Raw genomic sequence first — 17,351 nt, 5'->3', positions numbered from 1 at the left:
CCTTATCTGGGGTGCGCAGGCGGGTAGTGGCCTCCCCAAACCACCCCACACACACTACGGTCCGGCCCGGAGCCTTTCTCTGTTTGCTCCAGTGTCGTCCAATCCCCGCCTACTTCCACACCCCCATCCCCCCCCCCCAAAAAAAAAACAGGTTTGCGCATGCAGTGCGGGAGAACACATTGCCGCCTTACACTCCACCCTTGCCAGGAATTGAGGTAGAAGGCTAGTGCTCAGAGACCGCACGCAGAGGGGGTGCACTGGCAGCTGCTGAGGCTAGGAGGGATGCACCGCGGGCTCTGAACCGCGGTGCGGTTCACTGCTGGGAGTGGACCGCCCTGGGGGGTAAGGCCGGGGCGGGCGCAAGGCGGGGCCGGGGGCGGGGCCGCGAGTAGGCAACCCGGGCTTGGGGCCCCTACAGTTCAGCTGGATAGCTGCGCACCCAGCTAGTCAGCCTGTCAAGCTGCCTCCTCCTCAGTCATCTGGCTTGGTCAGCGGCGCCCGGTCCTTCCCCATGCTGGCACCCCGGACCACGGAGAACGCGGTCCCCATGTCCCAGACCGAGGCTGACCTAGCTCTGCTGCCCCCACCGTCTCTCTCCACTACGGGGCCACCCCGCATCGGGCCCCCTCCTCGCAGAGCACGCCGCTTCTCCGGGAAGGCTGAGCCCCGGCCTCGCTCTTCCCGTGTCACCCGCCGCAGCTCAGTCGACTTGGGTCTGTTGAGCTCTTGGTGCCAGCCAGCGACACCCGTTCCGGAACCTCCCGATCCTCCTGACTTTGCTCCTCCAGGCCCCTCGAGTAGCCCACCACCTTGCTTCAAAGAGCTCCCCGAGGGCACGCGGACTGGGGCAGCCCCTGTGAAGACTGTGGATTCAGTGCATCCGGAGTTTACGGGATCTGCAGGAGGCTCAAGGTCTGGGGAGCCGCCGAGAGTCTCAGATGCCGCAGCCCGGGAGCGACAGCGGGAGCAAGAAGAAAAAGAGGACACAGAGACCCAGGCTGTGGCAACATCCCCAGACGGCCGATACCTCAAGTTTGACATTGAGATTGGACGTGGCTCCTTCAAGACAGTGTATCGAGGGCTAGACACTGACACCACGGTGGAGGTGGCCTGGTGTGAGCTGCAGGTGCGGCTGGGTGCCCCCTCTGTAGCACCTCGGGATGGGACCTTTTGGAGGTATTAGGATGGGAGACTGGGCAGACGGCATCAAGGGAAGGATGTATTTTTCCTGCTGAATGCCCAGAAATCCCTGCCCTTACTGAGATATCTGGCTGACTGGCTGGACTCAGGAGAAACAGGCAAATAGTATATAGTAGCTCCCCAAGGGGCATGGACATTCTCATTTTAAAATCTCTCTGCAAATCCCTGACAGTTGGAAATTAGGATGGGAAATAGGATGGGGGAGCCAGTTCAGATCTGGGAGGGGACACCCTACCAATTTCCTTCCCTGAATACCCACAATCTTTCCCCATCGTTTCTCTGTAAGTCCTGAGACTTTCCGTTGTGACCCTGAGCCTTTTGCTCCCCCTTCTCCTCTGCTGAACAAAAGACTGGGATGCTAGAGATCAGGAGCTGGGTCAGGGTCCTCTCCTCTCCATCTCCAGAAGGATTTAGGGCAGTTTCCACAGAATGGTTCTTTCCCAGGCTGCTTCTGGAGTAGTGGGGAAGGCCTGTGGACAGGAAGCTCCAGCCTTGGCCTGAGTTTCAGTCCTGCTTCTCATCCCTCTGCCTACCTGGGTTCTTTCTTACCAGACCCAAAGGCTCTAAGCTCTTGGACTTCAGGAAGATGTTGGTTGGCAGAACTTTCTTCCTATTGCTACTCTTCTGCATATGCATGGGGAGAACCCAGTTGACTCTGGTCAGAAGCTTCAGATTCAGGTTGGGGGACAGAGCCTGGGGGAAGGTTCCCTTCACTTTGGCCCTGGCACTGGGTTCACCTCTTGCGCCTGCCAGTGCCGCGCCCCAGGCTCTAGGCCAGGCCAACAGAGGAGGCCAAACCCGGTACGGGAGGGAGAGGAGAGGGGGGCAGGGCAGCCATGGTGGTGGTGGGGAAGGGCTCCTGGCGCCTGGTCTTAGAGTTTTTCGTCCTCTATACGTCCCTCTGCAACCTCCGCCTTCTGTCTGAATCTAGCAGTTCCCAGTATCTGGCGCCAAACCCTTGCCGGCCCCAATTCCCTGCCTGAGGTCCGCCTGCTGCCAGCCCCCGAGGCACCCCTCCCGCCCCACGACAGGCCAGGCCCGGGCGGCCACAAAGGCGCTATTGAGCTCAGGGCTCCAGGACCAGGCTGCATAAAGGCGCTTGTGTCCAGCAGGGGGTCCAAGGGGCGGCCCCAGGCCTAGGATGGGTGTGTTCTTGGAGCAAACCTAAGGGACTGACAAGGAGTTTGGGTCTACAGTCCGTTGGGCTAACTATCCCATCATCCCGACCCCATCCATGGACTCCATCACCCTTTCCCCCTGCTCCACTCTAGGTGCCCCATCCTTCTCTGGGCCTAATAGGATCCCATTCGCCATTCCACAGACTCGGAAACTGTCTCGGGCTGAGCGGCAGCGCTTCTCCGAAGAGGTGGAGATGCTCAAGGGGCTGCAGCACCCCAACATCGTCCGCTTTTATGACTCCTGGAAGTCGGTGCTGAGGGGCCAGGTTTGCATCGTGCTGGTCACAGAACTCATGACCTCGGGCACACTCAAGACGTGAGCTCTGGCCGGGGTGGGAGGGAAAGGGTGGAACATCTCCTCACTGTCTCCCCACTGCTTCCTGAACTTTCCCAGGTTGCACAAATTTTTTACATCCAGGTCCAAAACCAGGCTCACCGTCTCCCATCCAATCTACCTATGTTCCTGCCTGGATGAATAGCAATGTCCACCCAGGACTTCAGTCAAAATCTTAGGTGTCTTCCCAGATATCTCTCTCTCTCTCTGCTACACCCTCACCTTCATCAGTACAGTCTCCAAGTTCCTCCTCAGTATCTCCACACTGGGCTTTTCCCACCCCATCCTTCCCTGCAGCAGTATCCTAAAGGGCCTCACTTGGCTCTGCCCTCCCTCGGAGTTTTCCTAACTTCCTGCAACCTGGAGGATCTTTCCTAGGTTTCCCATGTCCCTGGGTCCCTGGGGGTAATGTCCATACTGGTTAACCCATTTCCAAAATCTTTAGGATTCAGCCTCCTCTGCTTTCAGCCAAAGATCCAGACTTCCAGAATTCTCAGGAACTCCTCCCACCCTCCCCTGTCACTTGCTTTGTCCCTTCCTTTGAGGGCAGTGTCCTCTCTGCCTGGAAAGTCTCCATCCCTTACCCTTTTCACACTTGAACTTCCTGTCCTGCAAGATACAAAAGTTTTTCCTCTGTGAAGCTTTCCCCCATGCTTGGGACAGTTAGTCATCCCTTCCAACAAACACTTTGGCTGTGGCCCTATCTATTTATCATCAGACCCATTTTGTAATCTCATGGCTATCTACCACACCCAACTTAAGTTTCTCCCAGGAACCTAGTGTGGAGCTAAGCTAGAAAAAGGCTGGTAGAAGGTGCAGAGGCAAGGGTGGGATGAAGGGGAACTTCTCAGTGGGAGCCCTTCCCCGCCCTTCCTCTTTTCCTGCACCACTGCCCTGGTTATGCACCCTTTCCCAGGTACCTGAGAAGGTTCCGCGAAATGAAACCAAGAGTCCTTCAGCGCTGGAGCCGCCAAATTCTCCGGGGACTTCATTTTCTACACTCCCGAGTACCCCCTATATTGCACCGGGATCTCAAGTGTGACAACGTCTTCATCACAGGCCCTACAGGCTCTGTCAAAATCGGGGACCTGGGCCTGGCCACGCTCAAGCGCGCCTCCTTCGCCAAAAGCGTCATTGGTGCGTCCTTCCAGGCGGGTCCTTGCCATTAATATCTCCCCCACCTCAGAAGAGAAATGGGATCCTCCCTTCCCCAGCAGAGCTTTAGACATACACGAATTAGGAGCCCACCGGGGAATTGGGGAGACCTATGGCATCCCTCCCACACACATTATAGGCAAGGGTTGGTCACTTGCATTTCAGAACTCCTGGGTTTGCCCCTGCACTTCCTAGCCCATGATATGCCCATGTGGAAGGATGAGGTCAGAAGGAAGATTTGGCAGCCTGATCCTTGTTGTGGATCCTACAGGGACCCCGGAATTCATGGCCCCCGAGATGTACGAGGAAAAGTACGATGAGGCAGTGGATGTGTACGCGTTTGGCATGTGCATGCTGGAGATGGCTACCTCAGAGTATCCCTATTCAGAGTGCCAAAATGCTGCGCAAATCTACCGCAAGGTCACTTCGGTGAGAGGGGTGCGGCTAGGGGAGAAGGGATTCCAGATGCCCCTCTCATTTTCCTGCCCCAGCTAGCCCGTGGTCAATGCCCTTTCCCTTCACAAAGAAAAAGATACCTTAGTGAACACTTAAAGAATATTGGATGTACAATGCCTCCCCCAATCCCCTCAAGCTAATAATATTAATAATATATCTAGGGTTCCCAGAATTTTACAAAGTATTTCATATCCATTCTCTCATCCAGTCTTTCTAGCTGCTCCGCAAGTTGAGGGAGGCAAATGTTCTATCCTGCATGTTACAAATAAAACAGTCAGTCTTGTTCAAGGTCACACTGTTAATAATGGAGGAACTTTTAATTTTTTTTTTCCTGGTGCTAGGGATTGAACCCAGGGTCTAGTGCTTGCTTTGCTGAGCTACACCCCCAGCCCTAAGGACTAGGATTGGAATTAAAATCTTCTAGTAGTAGTCGCCAAGCTTTGGTGAATGCCTGCACTGCTGCCCGCACTGGAGCGGGGGTGTGTGTTGGGGGGTGTCTAGCAGAAAGCTGAGGTGTGGAGGACCGGAGACGTCAAGCAACCCCTTCTCCTAGGGTACAAAACCGAACAGCTTCTACAAAGTGAAGATGCCCGAGGTGAAGGAGATCATTGAAGGCTGCATTCGTACCGATAAGAATGAGAGGTGGGGTACCGGGAAGAGCTGGGTGGGGAAGAGGTGCAAACACTGTCGGGCTCAGCTCACCGCCGAACCACTCACAGGTTCACCATCCAGGATCTCCTGGCCCACGCCTTCTTCCGTGAGGAGCACGGTGTGCACGTGGAGCTAGCGGAGGAGGACGATGGCGAGAAACCCGGACTCAAGCTCTGGTTGCGTATGGAGGGCGCGCGACGCGGGGGGCGCCCGCGGGACAACCAGGCCATTGAGTTCCTTTTCCAGTTGGGCCGGGACGCGGCAGAGGAGGTGGCACAGGAGATGGTGAGCGGAGGTCAGACTGTGCTGTGGCTGAGCGTGTAAAGGGCGGGTTGGCATTGACCAGAGGGACCCTGAAGCGGAAGGAGGTGGTCTCTCCCCACTTTTGTGGCATCTCCTACAGGTGTCTCCCTACCTCTCCTGTCCTAATGCACCTGCAAACACATTCAGTGTTTCTTTCCAGAAAAAGCCTGGATTCTCTAATTCCCCTGCTTTAGCTCCTGCAGATGTGTTTATCTTGGAATGCCCTTTACCTATTTTTCCTTTCCACCTTTCCCCTCCCCCATGCTTTTCTTCTTCTTTATTCCCACCCCCCCACCCCCCCGTCCTTCTTTCTCTATACGCAGAACCCTCGGTTTCACTAAGGCTTCCCCTCTAGAATCAAAATTAAAAGCTTCTTTCCATGGCAGTGCATCCTTGAGTAGCCCTCAAGCTGTGGGTCTAGTTGTATGGATACATTCTGTTCTTTCTCCTCCATTAGATTATCAACTCCTTGAGGACAGAGACTGCCCCCCCCACCCCCGCCCCTATCCATGACAGTGTTTGGCATGTGGTAGCCTACATTCCTATATGGTTTAAAGTACTTTAAAATGCATTTGATCATTGCTACCAATCCTGCAGGAAGAGTAATTTTATCCTAACTTATTGATGAGGAAACAGAAGTTCAAAGAGGTTGAATATCTTGTCCAAGATGCTAAGTGGCAAATCTGGATTTAAACTCAGGTAGTTTAAATTTGCAGTCAGATCACCTGTATTTACTACCTCTACTCACCCAACAAATTTAACAGTTGAAATTAATGAGGAGGAAAGAATAGGGATGAATAGATGCTGGTGGAAGAGGGTGTGTGTGAATAAATGGAGGTTGAAGATGCCAGGGCAGAAACATGGGGAGAGATTTAGGAAGGCCTGAGTAGGGGAAAGGGAGAGAGGATGGGATCTTCAATAGAGAAATGGCAGTTGCTAAGGTGAGGATCATTGAAGGTGGGTGAAGAACCTGAGACAGTTTGAATGTGGCATAACAGCAGCTCTTCACAGCACAGCCCAATATGATCTGACATCAAACCCTACTTGAGTATGTACAAGGGATTCTTGACTTTGGCACTACTGACATTTTGTGTTGTTCTGTGCATTGTAGGATGTTGAAAGAATCCCTGGCTTCTACTTACTAAGTGCAGTAGCATCTACACTGTAGTTGTGATGATTAAAAATGTTTTGCAGCTGGGCATTGTGGCACATGCCTATAATCCCAATGATTGGATAGGTTAAGGCTGGGAGATCATAAGTTTGAGGCCAGCCTCAGCAATTTAGCAAGACCCGATCTCAAAATGAAAAGTAAAAAGGGCTGGGGGTGTGGCTCAGTGGCAAAGTGCCCCTGGGTTCAATCCTCAGTACAAAAAAAAAAAAAAAAGACTCTAGATTTTGTCAAGCTCTCCCCCTGTTAAGAGCCACTGACTTACATGAACTGGTCACTCAATTTTTTTTTCTCTAAAATGGGCTGATAAGACCTATCTCACAATGTTATTGGAAGGACTTAATGATGACAATGTTAAGGAGTTGACAATTAATGGACATAGTGACTAATCAATAAATGGTTCTCTTCCTCCCTTATCCTCAAGATGTCCCGCTGGATCTTTGAGGGGATCCCACACTGTCTTCCTCATTCTTCCAATTCCAGGTAGCCCTGGGGTTGGTTTGTGAAGCTGATTACCAGCCAGTGGCCCGTGCGGTGCGTGAACGGGTTGCTGCCATCCAGCGAAAGCGTGAGAAGCTTCGAAAAGCTAGGGAGTTGGAAGCTCTCCCACCTGAGCCAGGACCTCTGCCAGCAACTGTTCCCATGGCTCCTGGTCCCTCAGTTGCCTTCCCCCTAGAACCTGAGGAGCCAGAGGCAGACCAGCACCAGTCTTTCCTCTTCCGCCATGCCAGCTACTCATCTACCACTTGTAAGTCATGTCTGATGGTGGACCTAGGTCAACTCTGGCTCTCTGCACCCCACCTACAAGTCCAACCCAGAAGCACTGTCACTCATCCTGCCTTCCACCCCAGCCATGAAGCTCCCTCTGGGAAAGAACTCTCCACAGCTCCCTCTTTGCACTAGACCCCTGTGCTCAGACAGGGCCTCTTCTCTGCCACCACTTCCCTTTATTTTTTTGATTCCCTCCCTCCCTCCCTCCCTCACTAGCGGATTGTGAGACTGATGGCTACCTCAGCTCCTCTGGCTTCCTGGATGCCTCAGACCCTGCCCTTCAGCCCCCTGGGGGGGTGCCATCCAGCCCCGATGAGTCCCATCTCTGCCTACCCTCGGTGAGAAGGGATTACGTGGGGGCTCCCAGCCATTCCAAGCCTATGACCTATCTCTCTCCTTGAAAGCCCCCTAACCTGTCCCCATGTCCTGGAAATTCACTACTTTTGTCCTTACCTTCCCCAATTCCCTCTCCCTACTATCCTCCCAACATCCTTGCTGTGGTCTCTCTGGATCTCAATAGTTATCTTCCCCTGACCTCATGAACCCTTATCCTATTTCAGGCTTTTGCCTTGTCCATTCCACGTTCTGGCCCTGGCAGTGAGTTTTCTCCTGGGGACAGGTATGTTTTGGAATGAGTTGGGGTGCCAGGATGAGATATTTGGAACTCTGGGGTCCCATTGTCTACACAGACTCTTCCATCTCCCTTCCCTTTTCCAGCTATGCCTCAGATGCAGCATCAGGCCTCAGCGACATAGGAGAAGGGATGGGACAGATGAGGAGACCTCCAGGGAAGAATCTCCGGCGTAGACCCCGATCCCGGCTAAGGGTCACTAGTGTAAGAAAGAACATGGAGAATGACCTACAGGGCTAGGAGGGCACTTTCAGTGGATGGGGAAGGTCAGCCAAGAAAGCAGAATAATGTAAATGACTAGCCATGAAGCAACTAGTCTAGTTTCTAATACTAGACTTTGGGGGTAGAGACTACTTCTCTCCAAGTCCAGTCTGGCACTGTCACTTGGCTGGAGTAGAGTAGGAACACATGATGAAGACAGAGGCACTGACCACGTCCCCTCTCCTGACTTTGACTCTGAAGGTCTCAGACCAGAATGACAGAGTGGTCGAGTGCCAGCTACAGACTCACAACAGCAAGATGGTGACTTTCCGATTTGATCTGGATGGGGACAGCCCAGAAGAAATTGCAGCTGCCATGGTGAGGGGGGTGAGAGAGATAAGGACAGAGTGTATGCATCTGGGAAAAAAAGAGTCTCCCTCCTGATGTGTATTGGTGCTGAAACGCCTGATCCCACAGCAAGGGGAATGAATATAAAACCCTACTTAGCATTGAGCACAGTGACTCTGAAGACATCTCAGCATTTGTTTTGGGGAAGATTTCTGTTTATCTGGTCAGGATTGGCTCCTCAGCTGGAGCTATTTGGGACTGGGTGTACACAAGTGCTGCATGTGAACTGCATGCTAGATGTGATACTGTGGCTGTAAGAAAAGCATGGATGGGCAGCAGTGGAACGAGTGGGGCTTACCCAAAGTCTTGAAAGATAAATAAGAAAGGAAAGGAGGGTATGCCTAGCTGGAGGTGCAGCATAAGCAAAGGCATTCCAAGTAGGGAGTCACTTGGAGTATGGGGCTGTGAGGACATCATGAGGCAACTACTGTCACTGGAAGTAAATGCTATAAGAAAATTGTGGGATGTAGAGGTGGGTTTGGAGTGGGCACAGAGTATAGATGGTCATAAGAGTTAGGCAGGGTGTAATACAATAAGAGAAGGTTTTGAAGAATGAAGACTATTCTGCCATAGAATATGGGAGGGGACTACAGGTAGAGAATCCAGCTAGAAGGTAAACACAAGAAGCCAGATGTGGCTGGGTGTGGTGGCACATGCCTATAATCCTAGTGACTCAGGAGGCTGAGGCAAGAGGATTGCAAATTTCAGGTCAACCTCAGCAATTTAGTAGTCCTTGTCTCAAAAAATAAAAAGGGTCGGGATCATGGCTCAGCAATAGAAAGCTCCTGGGTTCAACCCCCAGTGCAAAAGAAAAGAAAAGAAAATCTAGATATGGATGAGGGAGAAGATGGATTATAGAGATGGGAAAAGAAGGGGTAAATCTGAGGGTTGTTTCAGGAAATTAGTAACCTGTTGATATAGTACAGTGAAGGTAATAGATGTCCAATAAATATTTGCTGAGTTGATATGATAGAGAGTTAGGGAGGGGTGATGTCAAGGGCGACTTGTAGCTCGGCAGAACTAAGAGGAGCAGGCCACCCAGAGAGAGAGAGAGAGAGAGAGAGAGAGAGAGAGAGAGAGAGAGAGAGAGAGTTTTAAAAGCAGGCTTTTAAGGAGCTATATTGAGCTTGAGTGACAGCCAAGACAAGATCCTCCATAGCAACAGGATATGGGTTGGACTGGCCCTGGCAGTGAGTTTTCTCCTGGGGACAAGTATGCTTTAGAATGAGAGGTGGGTTTAGAAGTCATCAGTACAGAGTTGAGATTGAAGAAAGATGGGCCTACAAAGTCAGAGACATATAGGACTTGAGTGCATCTCAGTGGACACCACCTGTTCTAGAAGGGGGAAACTAAGTTATTAAAGGGCATAGAGATGGAGCCAAAGAGGTAGGAAGATGTTAGTAAAATCTGAGTGAGGAGAGTTTCTAGTGACATAGGGTGAAGGCTGAGGCAAGACCACACTAGCTTTTTTTTAGGAGAAGGTCTTTGTGGGAGACTATTTTCAATAGAATAGAGTAGGTAGACACAAGCTTCTGGGATGTTGCAGTGAAGGCATTAAGAGAAATGTCAGGCTTCAGAAACTATAAATCATCTTCATCATGTCATTCACCTGTGTCTAGGACAAAGAAAAATGTCACCCTGTACACAAGTCTGTCTTCTTCCATCAGGCCACTTACCACTTCTAGAGTCTTTCCTCCAGCCACTACTGATTTCTTTTTCTTTTTTTGTACTACCAGGGTAAATCCAGGGACTCTGTGCCACTGAGCTATACCCCCAGCCTTTTTTTGAAATTTTGAGACAGGGTCTTGCTAAGTTTCCCAGGCTGGCCTCAAACTTGCATTCTTTTTGCCTCAGTCTTTTGAGTAACTGGGATTACAGGCATGTACCACTATGCACAGCAAACCACACTGGTTTTTGAGTGGTCCTCTAAATAGGCTGGGTGCCTTCCTGCCTCTGCTCCATCTGCTCAGGTATCTGTCACTGTTACAGCCTTCTCTTCTAGGCTCTCATGCCCACTCAGACCACATACAACTAAAGTGACCTTGCCCCTGAACTCAAGATCAATTCCCCTCTATTTTCTTCTTACCAATTCTCCTGAGACTTGGATCTGATCTTGTTGCTTTTCACCCCAAAATCTTTAGTGGCTGCTTTGGTTGTAGAGTAAGGTCCAAATGACAAAGCATGGCCTTTAACATCTACAGCTTGCTCAGTTATGCTTGAGTCCTCACTATTTGAAGAATGTGCCATGCTTATGCCTCAAAGCTGTTTTACTGTTCTCTCTGCCTAAACTGCAGAACAGATGAAAGGGTGAGCTTTTCCCCCTGCTCCCTCTAAGCTCCCACCCTGGGCACTGGGGGATTGAACCCAGGGGTGTTCTACCACTGAGCCACACCCTAGTCTTTTTATTTTTTATTTTGAGACAAGGACTCACCAAATTGCCTAGACTAGCCTCAAATTTGCAATTTTTCTGCCTCAGCCTCCTGAGTTGCTGGTATTACAGGTGTGTGCCTCCATGCCTGGCAAAGGGTGGGCTTTTGTGTAAATACTTCAGTGTAAATTTCAGCTCTGTTGAAATTTGGTGAACTTGGGCAAGTTTTTTTTTTTTATCTTTCTTTCCCTCTCCCTCTCTCTCTCTCTAACCCAGGACCTCGTGCATGCTAGGCAAGTGCTCTACCACTGAGTTAACATCACCAGTCCCTTGGGCAAGTTTCTTTACCTCTCTGAATCTCATTTGCTTATCAGGTGGTAATATTCATTTTGCAAAGATGTCCTGATATGATATGATATAATGCACGAGAAGTGGCCACTTATGGTAGGTGCTCAAAAAATGGTTGCTTTTCTTACTCCAACAAAGTAAAGTTCAGCTCCAAAGACTTATTCCGAAAAGTTGTCCCAGGTTCTCCCATTCCCAGGGTTGTGTGATCTGTTCCCTCATGGGAATAACATTTGGGGGAGGGTGATAAATAACAGACTTTTGGCATTTTTTAAAAAAAAATATTTTTTAGTTGTCAGTGGACTTTATTTATTTATATATGGTGCTGAGAATTGAACCCAGTGCCTCACACATGCTAGACAAGGGCTCTCCCACTGAGCCCCAGCCCCAGCCCTAGCATCTTTTTATTGTGGTAAAAAAAAAAAAAATACAACATAAAATTTACAATTTTAACCATTTTTTTTAGTTTTTAATTTATTTTGAGACAGAGTCCCCCTAAGTTGCTTAGGGCCTTGCGAAATTAAAAATATGGAACGCTTCACGAATTTGCGTGTCATCCTTGCGCAGGGGCCATGCTAATCTTCTCTGTAACGTTCCAATTTTAGTATATGTGCTGCCGAAGCGAGCACAATTTTAACCATTTTTAAGTGTACAGTTCAGTAATGTTTGGTATGTTCACTTTGTTGTGGAACATCCATGAAACAGCTCTCCTTGGCTGCAGGGTAGTATTTCCATCTGTCCTTATCTAAGAAAAGACTCATAAGCAGCTTACCTATGAGCACCTTACCAATGAGGCTAACTTGCAGTAGCCTTTGTGTTTGTTTGTCCCCTCCACTAGATTCTGGGCTCACAATTAGGACCTTGCTTCATGTTTCTATGTATTACATGGTACCTAGTACAATGCATGTCATGTAGTAGGTACTAAATATGTGAGGAGTTGAATGTGATATTTACTGATTATTGCCTTATTTCCTACTTCACTTTGTCATATGTGTGTATGTGAGCCTGTGTGATATAGTTTATAAGTCCTAAGAGGGCAGGAATTATGTCCAAAAGCATGCCAGGCAACAGAAGAAAGAACTCAGATTCTAGTTAGTAGACCTGGGTTCAAATCCTGTGACAGCCTGAATTCAACCTGTTTGAGCACTGGTTATCTTTACTCTAAACTGAGGATGTTAATACAGACCTCAGAAAGTTATTGGTGTTAAATGTGATAATATATGTAAGGCATCTTGTATATACAGTACATGCATCCTTTGAGTGTTAGTCTGTCACATAATAGATATTGGTAAATATTTGTTTTAGGTTGGTGGTTGGCAGAAATAGCACTGTGAATGGTTGGTTTTTAAAGAGCAAGAGCCAGGGCCAGGGATGAGTGAGATAATGAGTATCCTTCCTATCCTATTAACCCTTGTTAGGTGTATAATGAGTTCATTTTGCCTTCGGAGAGAGATGGATTCCTGAGTCGGATTCGGGAGATTATCCAGCGAGTAGAGACCCTGTTGAAGAGAGATAATGGCCCCTCCGAGTCTGCTGAAGATGCACTAATCCCCCAGGTCAGGCCCTTCTGGACATCTCCAGGAAGAATGGATTTTCTGCCAGAGTTCACTACTCTTTCCTCCACAGTCCCCTTGGATTAACTCCTCTTTACCTCTGGGACCTTGAAACAGTGGCTCTTACCCCATTTGAAAATATGATGAAAGCCATGGACTCTTGTTAAAAAAAAAAAAAGTGTTGAATGCATACTTTTCTTTTAGCTCATTATTTTGAAATAATTTCAGACTTTTAAAGTTGCAAGAATTATTCAGAGAATTTGCAATTTGCCAATTTTTTGTTTCATGACATCAGCATTATCATTCTTTCTTCCTCTCTCCCCTCCCTGTTTGTATGTATGTGTATGTACATATAAATATACATAATTTTCTTCTGAGCCACTTGAAAGTAAGTTGCAGACCTCATGCCCCTTTACCCCTAAATATTTCAGCACATACTTTTGAATCCCTTGAAACTCATGTCTGGACTCTAGAGGCTCATGGATCCTTGCTTAAAAATCCCAGTCTGAAACCTTCCATCTAAGACTCAGCTTTCCCCACTGTGACTGTGCCACCACACCTTTTTTTTTCCCCTTAGGAGGAGCCACCACCACTGCCTGCCCTCTCAGGCCCCTTCCCAGACCCACCCACTGGTATGTACTGTGTATCCCACTCTTAGGGTTGCTTCTGGGAAGGACATAGGGCATGGGGGATTGGAATCTCAACACTTACTTCTCCCCACCCAGCAGAGCCCCAGTACAGCACCTTCCCAGAACACAGAAGCTGGGCAACCTTCTCCACTTCTCCTGGAACACCCTTGTCTCCTGGAAACCCATTTTCCCCTGGAACCCCCATCCTTCCAAGTCCCATTTTTCCCATCATTTCTTCCCCGTGTCATCCTAGCCCTTTCCCACTCTCCCAGGTCTCCTCAAATCCCGCTCTACACTCCCCCAGCTCTCCACTTCCATTCTCCTCCAGTGCATCCCAGTTTCCAATTCCATCCTCTCCATTTCCTCTGAGTTCTCTCTCCACCAGTTCTCCACCCCCATTCTCTCCTAGTTGTTCCCAGCTCACTCTTAATCCTCCTTCTTTTCCTCTCTGCCCCTCCCCTTCTCCCCTCCCCTCCACTACAGCAGCCCCTCTCCTCTCTCTGGCTAGTGCCTTCTCTCTGGCTGTGATGACTGTGGCCCAGTCCCTGCTGTCCCCCTCCCCGGGGCTCCTTTCCCAGTCTCCTCCAGCCTCTCCTGATCCACTGCCTAGCCTGTCCACTGCCCTTGTTCCTTGTGACCAGGAGAGCCTTTCACCTCAAGCAGCTGAGATGGAGAGTGAGGTAAGTAGGAAATCAAGAGGGATGATTAGAGGGTCTCCATTCTGGATCATTTCCCTCCTCATGAACCCACACTTTGTAGGCCTCCCCAAATCCTGCTTGGCCACTCCTGGGTGAAGCCAGACTGGCACCCATCTCTGAAGGTGAGGCCTCTGCCTGCCCATTATTCCCAATCTGCTTTATATCCTACCAGATTTCTCTCTCTTCATTCTCTCCTTGTCTTCCTGCAGAGGGAAAACCACAGCTTGTTGGGCGTTTCCATGTGACTTCATCTAAGGAACCAACAGAACCTCTTTCCTTGCAACCAACATCCCCAACTCTCTCCAGTTCTGTAAAGCTTCCAACTCCTCAGCTGACCTCAGAGAGTTCAGACACAGAGGATGGTGCTGGAAGTGGGCCAGAGACCAGGGAGGCTCTGGCGGAGAGTGACAGGGCAACTGAGGGTCTAGGGGATGGAGTTGAGGAGGAAGGGGATGATGGGAAGGAACCCCGAGTTGGGGGCAGCCCCCCACCCCTGATCCATCCCAGCCCAGTGTGGATGAACTACTCCTACAGCAGCCTGTGTCTAAGCAGTGAGGAGTCAGAAAGCAGTGGGGAAGATGAGGAATTCTGGGCTGAGCTGCACAATCTTCGGCAGAAGTGAGTCTGGGGAGAATGGTGGAGCAACAGGTGAACTTGGAGGAACAACATGGGAGAGCTCTTTCATGCCCTTGGTACATCCTCAGGCACTTGTCAGAGGTGGAAACATTACAGACACTACAGAAAAAGGAAATTGAGGACTTGTACAGCCGACTTGGGAAGCAGCCCCCACCTGGTATTGTGGCCCCGGCAGCTATGCTGTCCAGTCGCCAGCGTCGCCTCTCCAAGGGCAGTTTCCCTACCTCGCGCCGCAACAGTCTGCAGCGCTCAGAGCCCCCAGGCCCTGGTGAGACTGCAGCTGCAGTTTCCATCTTTCCCAAAACCCCTTCCTTATCAATTCAGTTTTCTTGTAGGCCCTAGGGGTCTGCCTCTTGATTTGAGGGGACTAGCCTCCCTCTTCTCACTGGCCCTTCCCTCACTTAGTGCTCTCTCTCCCCCATCCTGCTCCCAGGCATCATGCGAAGGAACTCCCTGAGTGGCAGCAGCACTGGCTCCCAGGAGCAGCGGGCAAGCAAAGGGGTGACATTCGCCGGGGATGTTAGCAGGATGGTGAGGGTGGGCCCAAGGGAGGGAGAGCCCAGGGAATGGTAATTGACAGCACTTTTGCCTTCTTCTCACCTTCAAGTTTTCTTCAGTGCTTTTTTTTTTTTTTCCTTCCAGTGAATTCAGAACAGAAGCCATTTGTCTCCCCCCACACCATGGCCCAACATGGTGCTTGTGCTCTCTGAACCTGATGCTTTTCTGACCAACTCAACTCGGCAAGAAAGACTCCAGTACTGAGGGGCAAACAGCCAGGGTGGCATGGAGAATGCAGTTGTTTTTTATGAGTCAAACATGGCAACTGTTTGCTTTGTGGAGGTGTCAGTTCTACAGCTACCATCTTCATTTCCAACCCCTCCCCAGCCAAAGGCCAACCACTAAGCAATCCCACACAAGCTCGGATGCTTCTAGAGGGCTCACTCCCAGATGGAAGAGTGTAGGTGGTGTGCTCACATCAGAATTAGTGGCAGCCAATAAAAAATGCTGGAAATAAGGACTGAATCTTTGTTATGTTTTAGAACTGGGGGCAAAGTCTTGTGCACTGAGTCAGGGGAGGATTTAAAGGGACTCTCTTTCACAATAGGAGGCAGAGTGGAAGCTGCCGAGCAGGCTTCCTGCCACAGAGGTCATGAGGAAATTGCAAGGTCAGTGATCCACTAGACCAAGCTAACATCCCCTTCAGATCCCACCCTAAGCCTGTAAAGGGCAGTACCAGTGAAAATTAAAAGACAAGGCTTGTTTTTATTTTGTCTCACATCCTTCATCCATTTACCTAAGGATAAGAAAAGGCAGTAAAGTTTAAGTTTGTTCTTGAGGGTAGAGGGCAGAAGAGTGACCTTCCTTCCCCTAAGACCTGGTTCAGTCTCAAACAGCCCAATGATCTCTCCCTTAAATCAGGCGGAAAGATCTCAGGAAAAAGTGATTCTAGTTAAACATTTACAGCTCCCTGAGGCAATGCCACTGTGGTAACTGCTGCCCATGGAGCTTTCCAGCATTAAGTACCATGCACCTCTCAGCCCCCCACCCCAGCATAGCTCCAGGAGAAATGACTCACAGTTTATTATTCTTAACTTGACCTTACCTTTTCCACTTTAGCTTCTAACACTGCACAGAAGTGCCACCCCCACCCCAAACAATTGGGCCTCTGGAAAGTGAAGGAGGCTAAACCACAAAGAAAGTTTGAGAAAAGCCAATGTTGCATACACTCAATCAAGGAAAAAAACAAAAAGGAGTCACTGTACACAGTGCATAGGAAACGGACAAGATTCCATTGAGAATGGCCAAATGCATAGTCTCTTGGGTTCAATCATGATCCAAAGTCAGTAAGTAGGCCAGTGAGACTGTGAGCAGGCAATTTCTACAGGATCATGGGGTATCATCCATCATGTGAAGGGGCTCCACCAGATTGGAGATAGATAATGCCCGTCTGCCCATTCAGGGTCCTGATGCCCTCGCAAGAGCTCGGGCTCTGGCAGCTTTAGCCTCGTCTTCCAGCTCATCAAGGAAACGCTCCTGGGACACTGAGTAGAAGGTGTATCCATCTAGAGAGGTGGGTTCAGGAAGTTACTTGGAATATAGATTTTCCCTTCTCCTATCACCCTTTATTCTCCCAAATCAGTGATTCCAGAATCTCACACTGCTCTTTTTGAACCCTGAGCTCAACAACTCCCTCATCATTCCCAAATCACATTTAAAAAGAACCTTAAAAATAGAACAGCTGGTATTAACCCTATTTCACCCAAACATTAAATGTTTGGTTCAGTCCTCCCACACGCTTCTGTTCCCCTGCCCTTATCAGGACGGATACAAATAGCTAACACCACGGCCCCGATGCCCAGGCCGGTCACGATGTTCCGGGTCCGCCGCTGTGGCAGCGTTTTCTGCCACTGGGCAAGCTGCACCTGCTGCATGAACTGCAGTTGCGCGGGAGTCAGTTTTTCCCGGGTCGGGTCGATGCGCTGAGCAAAAGGAGCCTTTCCGTTCTTGGCATCGAGAGGGTCACCAGCACCCGGCGCCGCCATGTTGCCGCTCCGCCCTTCGCAGTGCCGGGGTGCGGGGCTCGCTGGGAAAGTAGTCCTTGCCCACCGCCAGGAACGCTGGGAGTTGTAGTCCTTATTCACTTTCCCCGGAAGAGCCGAGGCTTT

At 50.0% G+C, this 17,351-nt stretch overlaps 2 protein-coding genes across 3 annotated transcripts; one reads left to right on the top strand and one right to left on the bottom strand.

Moving 5' to 3' along the window:
- Positions 1–287: 287 nt before the first annotated feature.
- WNK4 (WNK lysine deficient protein kinase 4) lies at positions 288–16,748 on the top strand (the record flags this gene model as incomplete). Of its 2 annotated transcripts, XM_081272506.1 has the most annotated exons (19): positions 288–1,126; positions 2,522–2,694; positions 3,629–3,849; positions 4,139–4,296; positions 4,877–4,965; positions 5,043–5,259; positions 6,929–7,193; positions 7,433–7,554; positions 7,777–7,835; positions 7,934–8,051; positions 8,310–8,426; positions 12,588–12,725; positions 13,300–13,354; positions 13,835–14,031; positions 14,111–14,171; positions 14,259–14,667; positions 14,754–14,953; positions 15,119–15,216; positions 15,328–16,748. In XM_081272506.1, exons 1-19 carry the CDS (start codon positions 512–514, stop codon positions 15,328–15,330), a joined length of 3,315 nt encoding a protein of 1,104 aa, XP_081128632.1. In that variant the 5' UTR covers positions 288–511. The 2 variants fall into 2 exon arrangements, with proteins under 2 accessions (XP_081128632.1, XP_081128631.1); XM_081272505.1 differs by lacking the exon at positions 15,328–16,748 and having other exon boundaries at positions 13,451–14,031; positions 15,119–15,258.
- On the bottom strand, positions 16,381–17,258 carry COA3 (cytochrome c oxidase assembly factor 3). The gene is made up of 2 exons (XM_081272507.1): positions 17,015–17,258; positions 16,381–16,748 (listed from the first exon to the last, which is right to left on the bottom strand). Exons 1-2 carry the CDS (start codon positions 17,226–17,228, stop codon positions 16,642–16,644), a joined length of 321 nt encoding a protein of 106 aa, XP_081128633.1. The 5' UTR covers positions 17,229–17,258; the 3' UTR covers positions 16,381–16,641.
- Between the last annotated feature and the right edge of the window lie 93 nt (positions 17,259–17,351).

This window comes from Spermophilus citellus, assembly GCF_964194105.1.
Source record: "Spermophilus citellus genome assembly, chromosome: 17".
Lineage (NCBI taxonomy): Eukaryota > Metazoa > Chordata > Mammalia > Rodentia > Sciuridae > Spermophilus > Spermophilus citellus.
The sequence above is the reverse complement of the archived record's forward strand: the minus strand, read 5'-3'. Positions and strand labels throughout refer to the sequence as shown.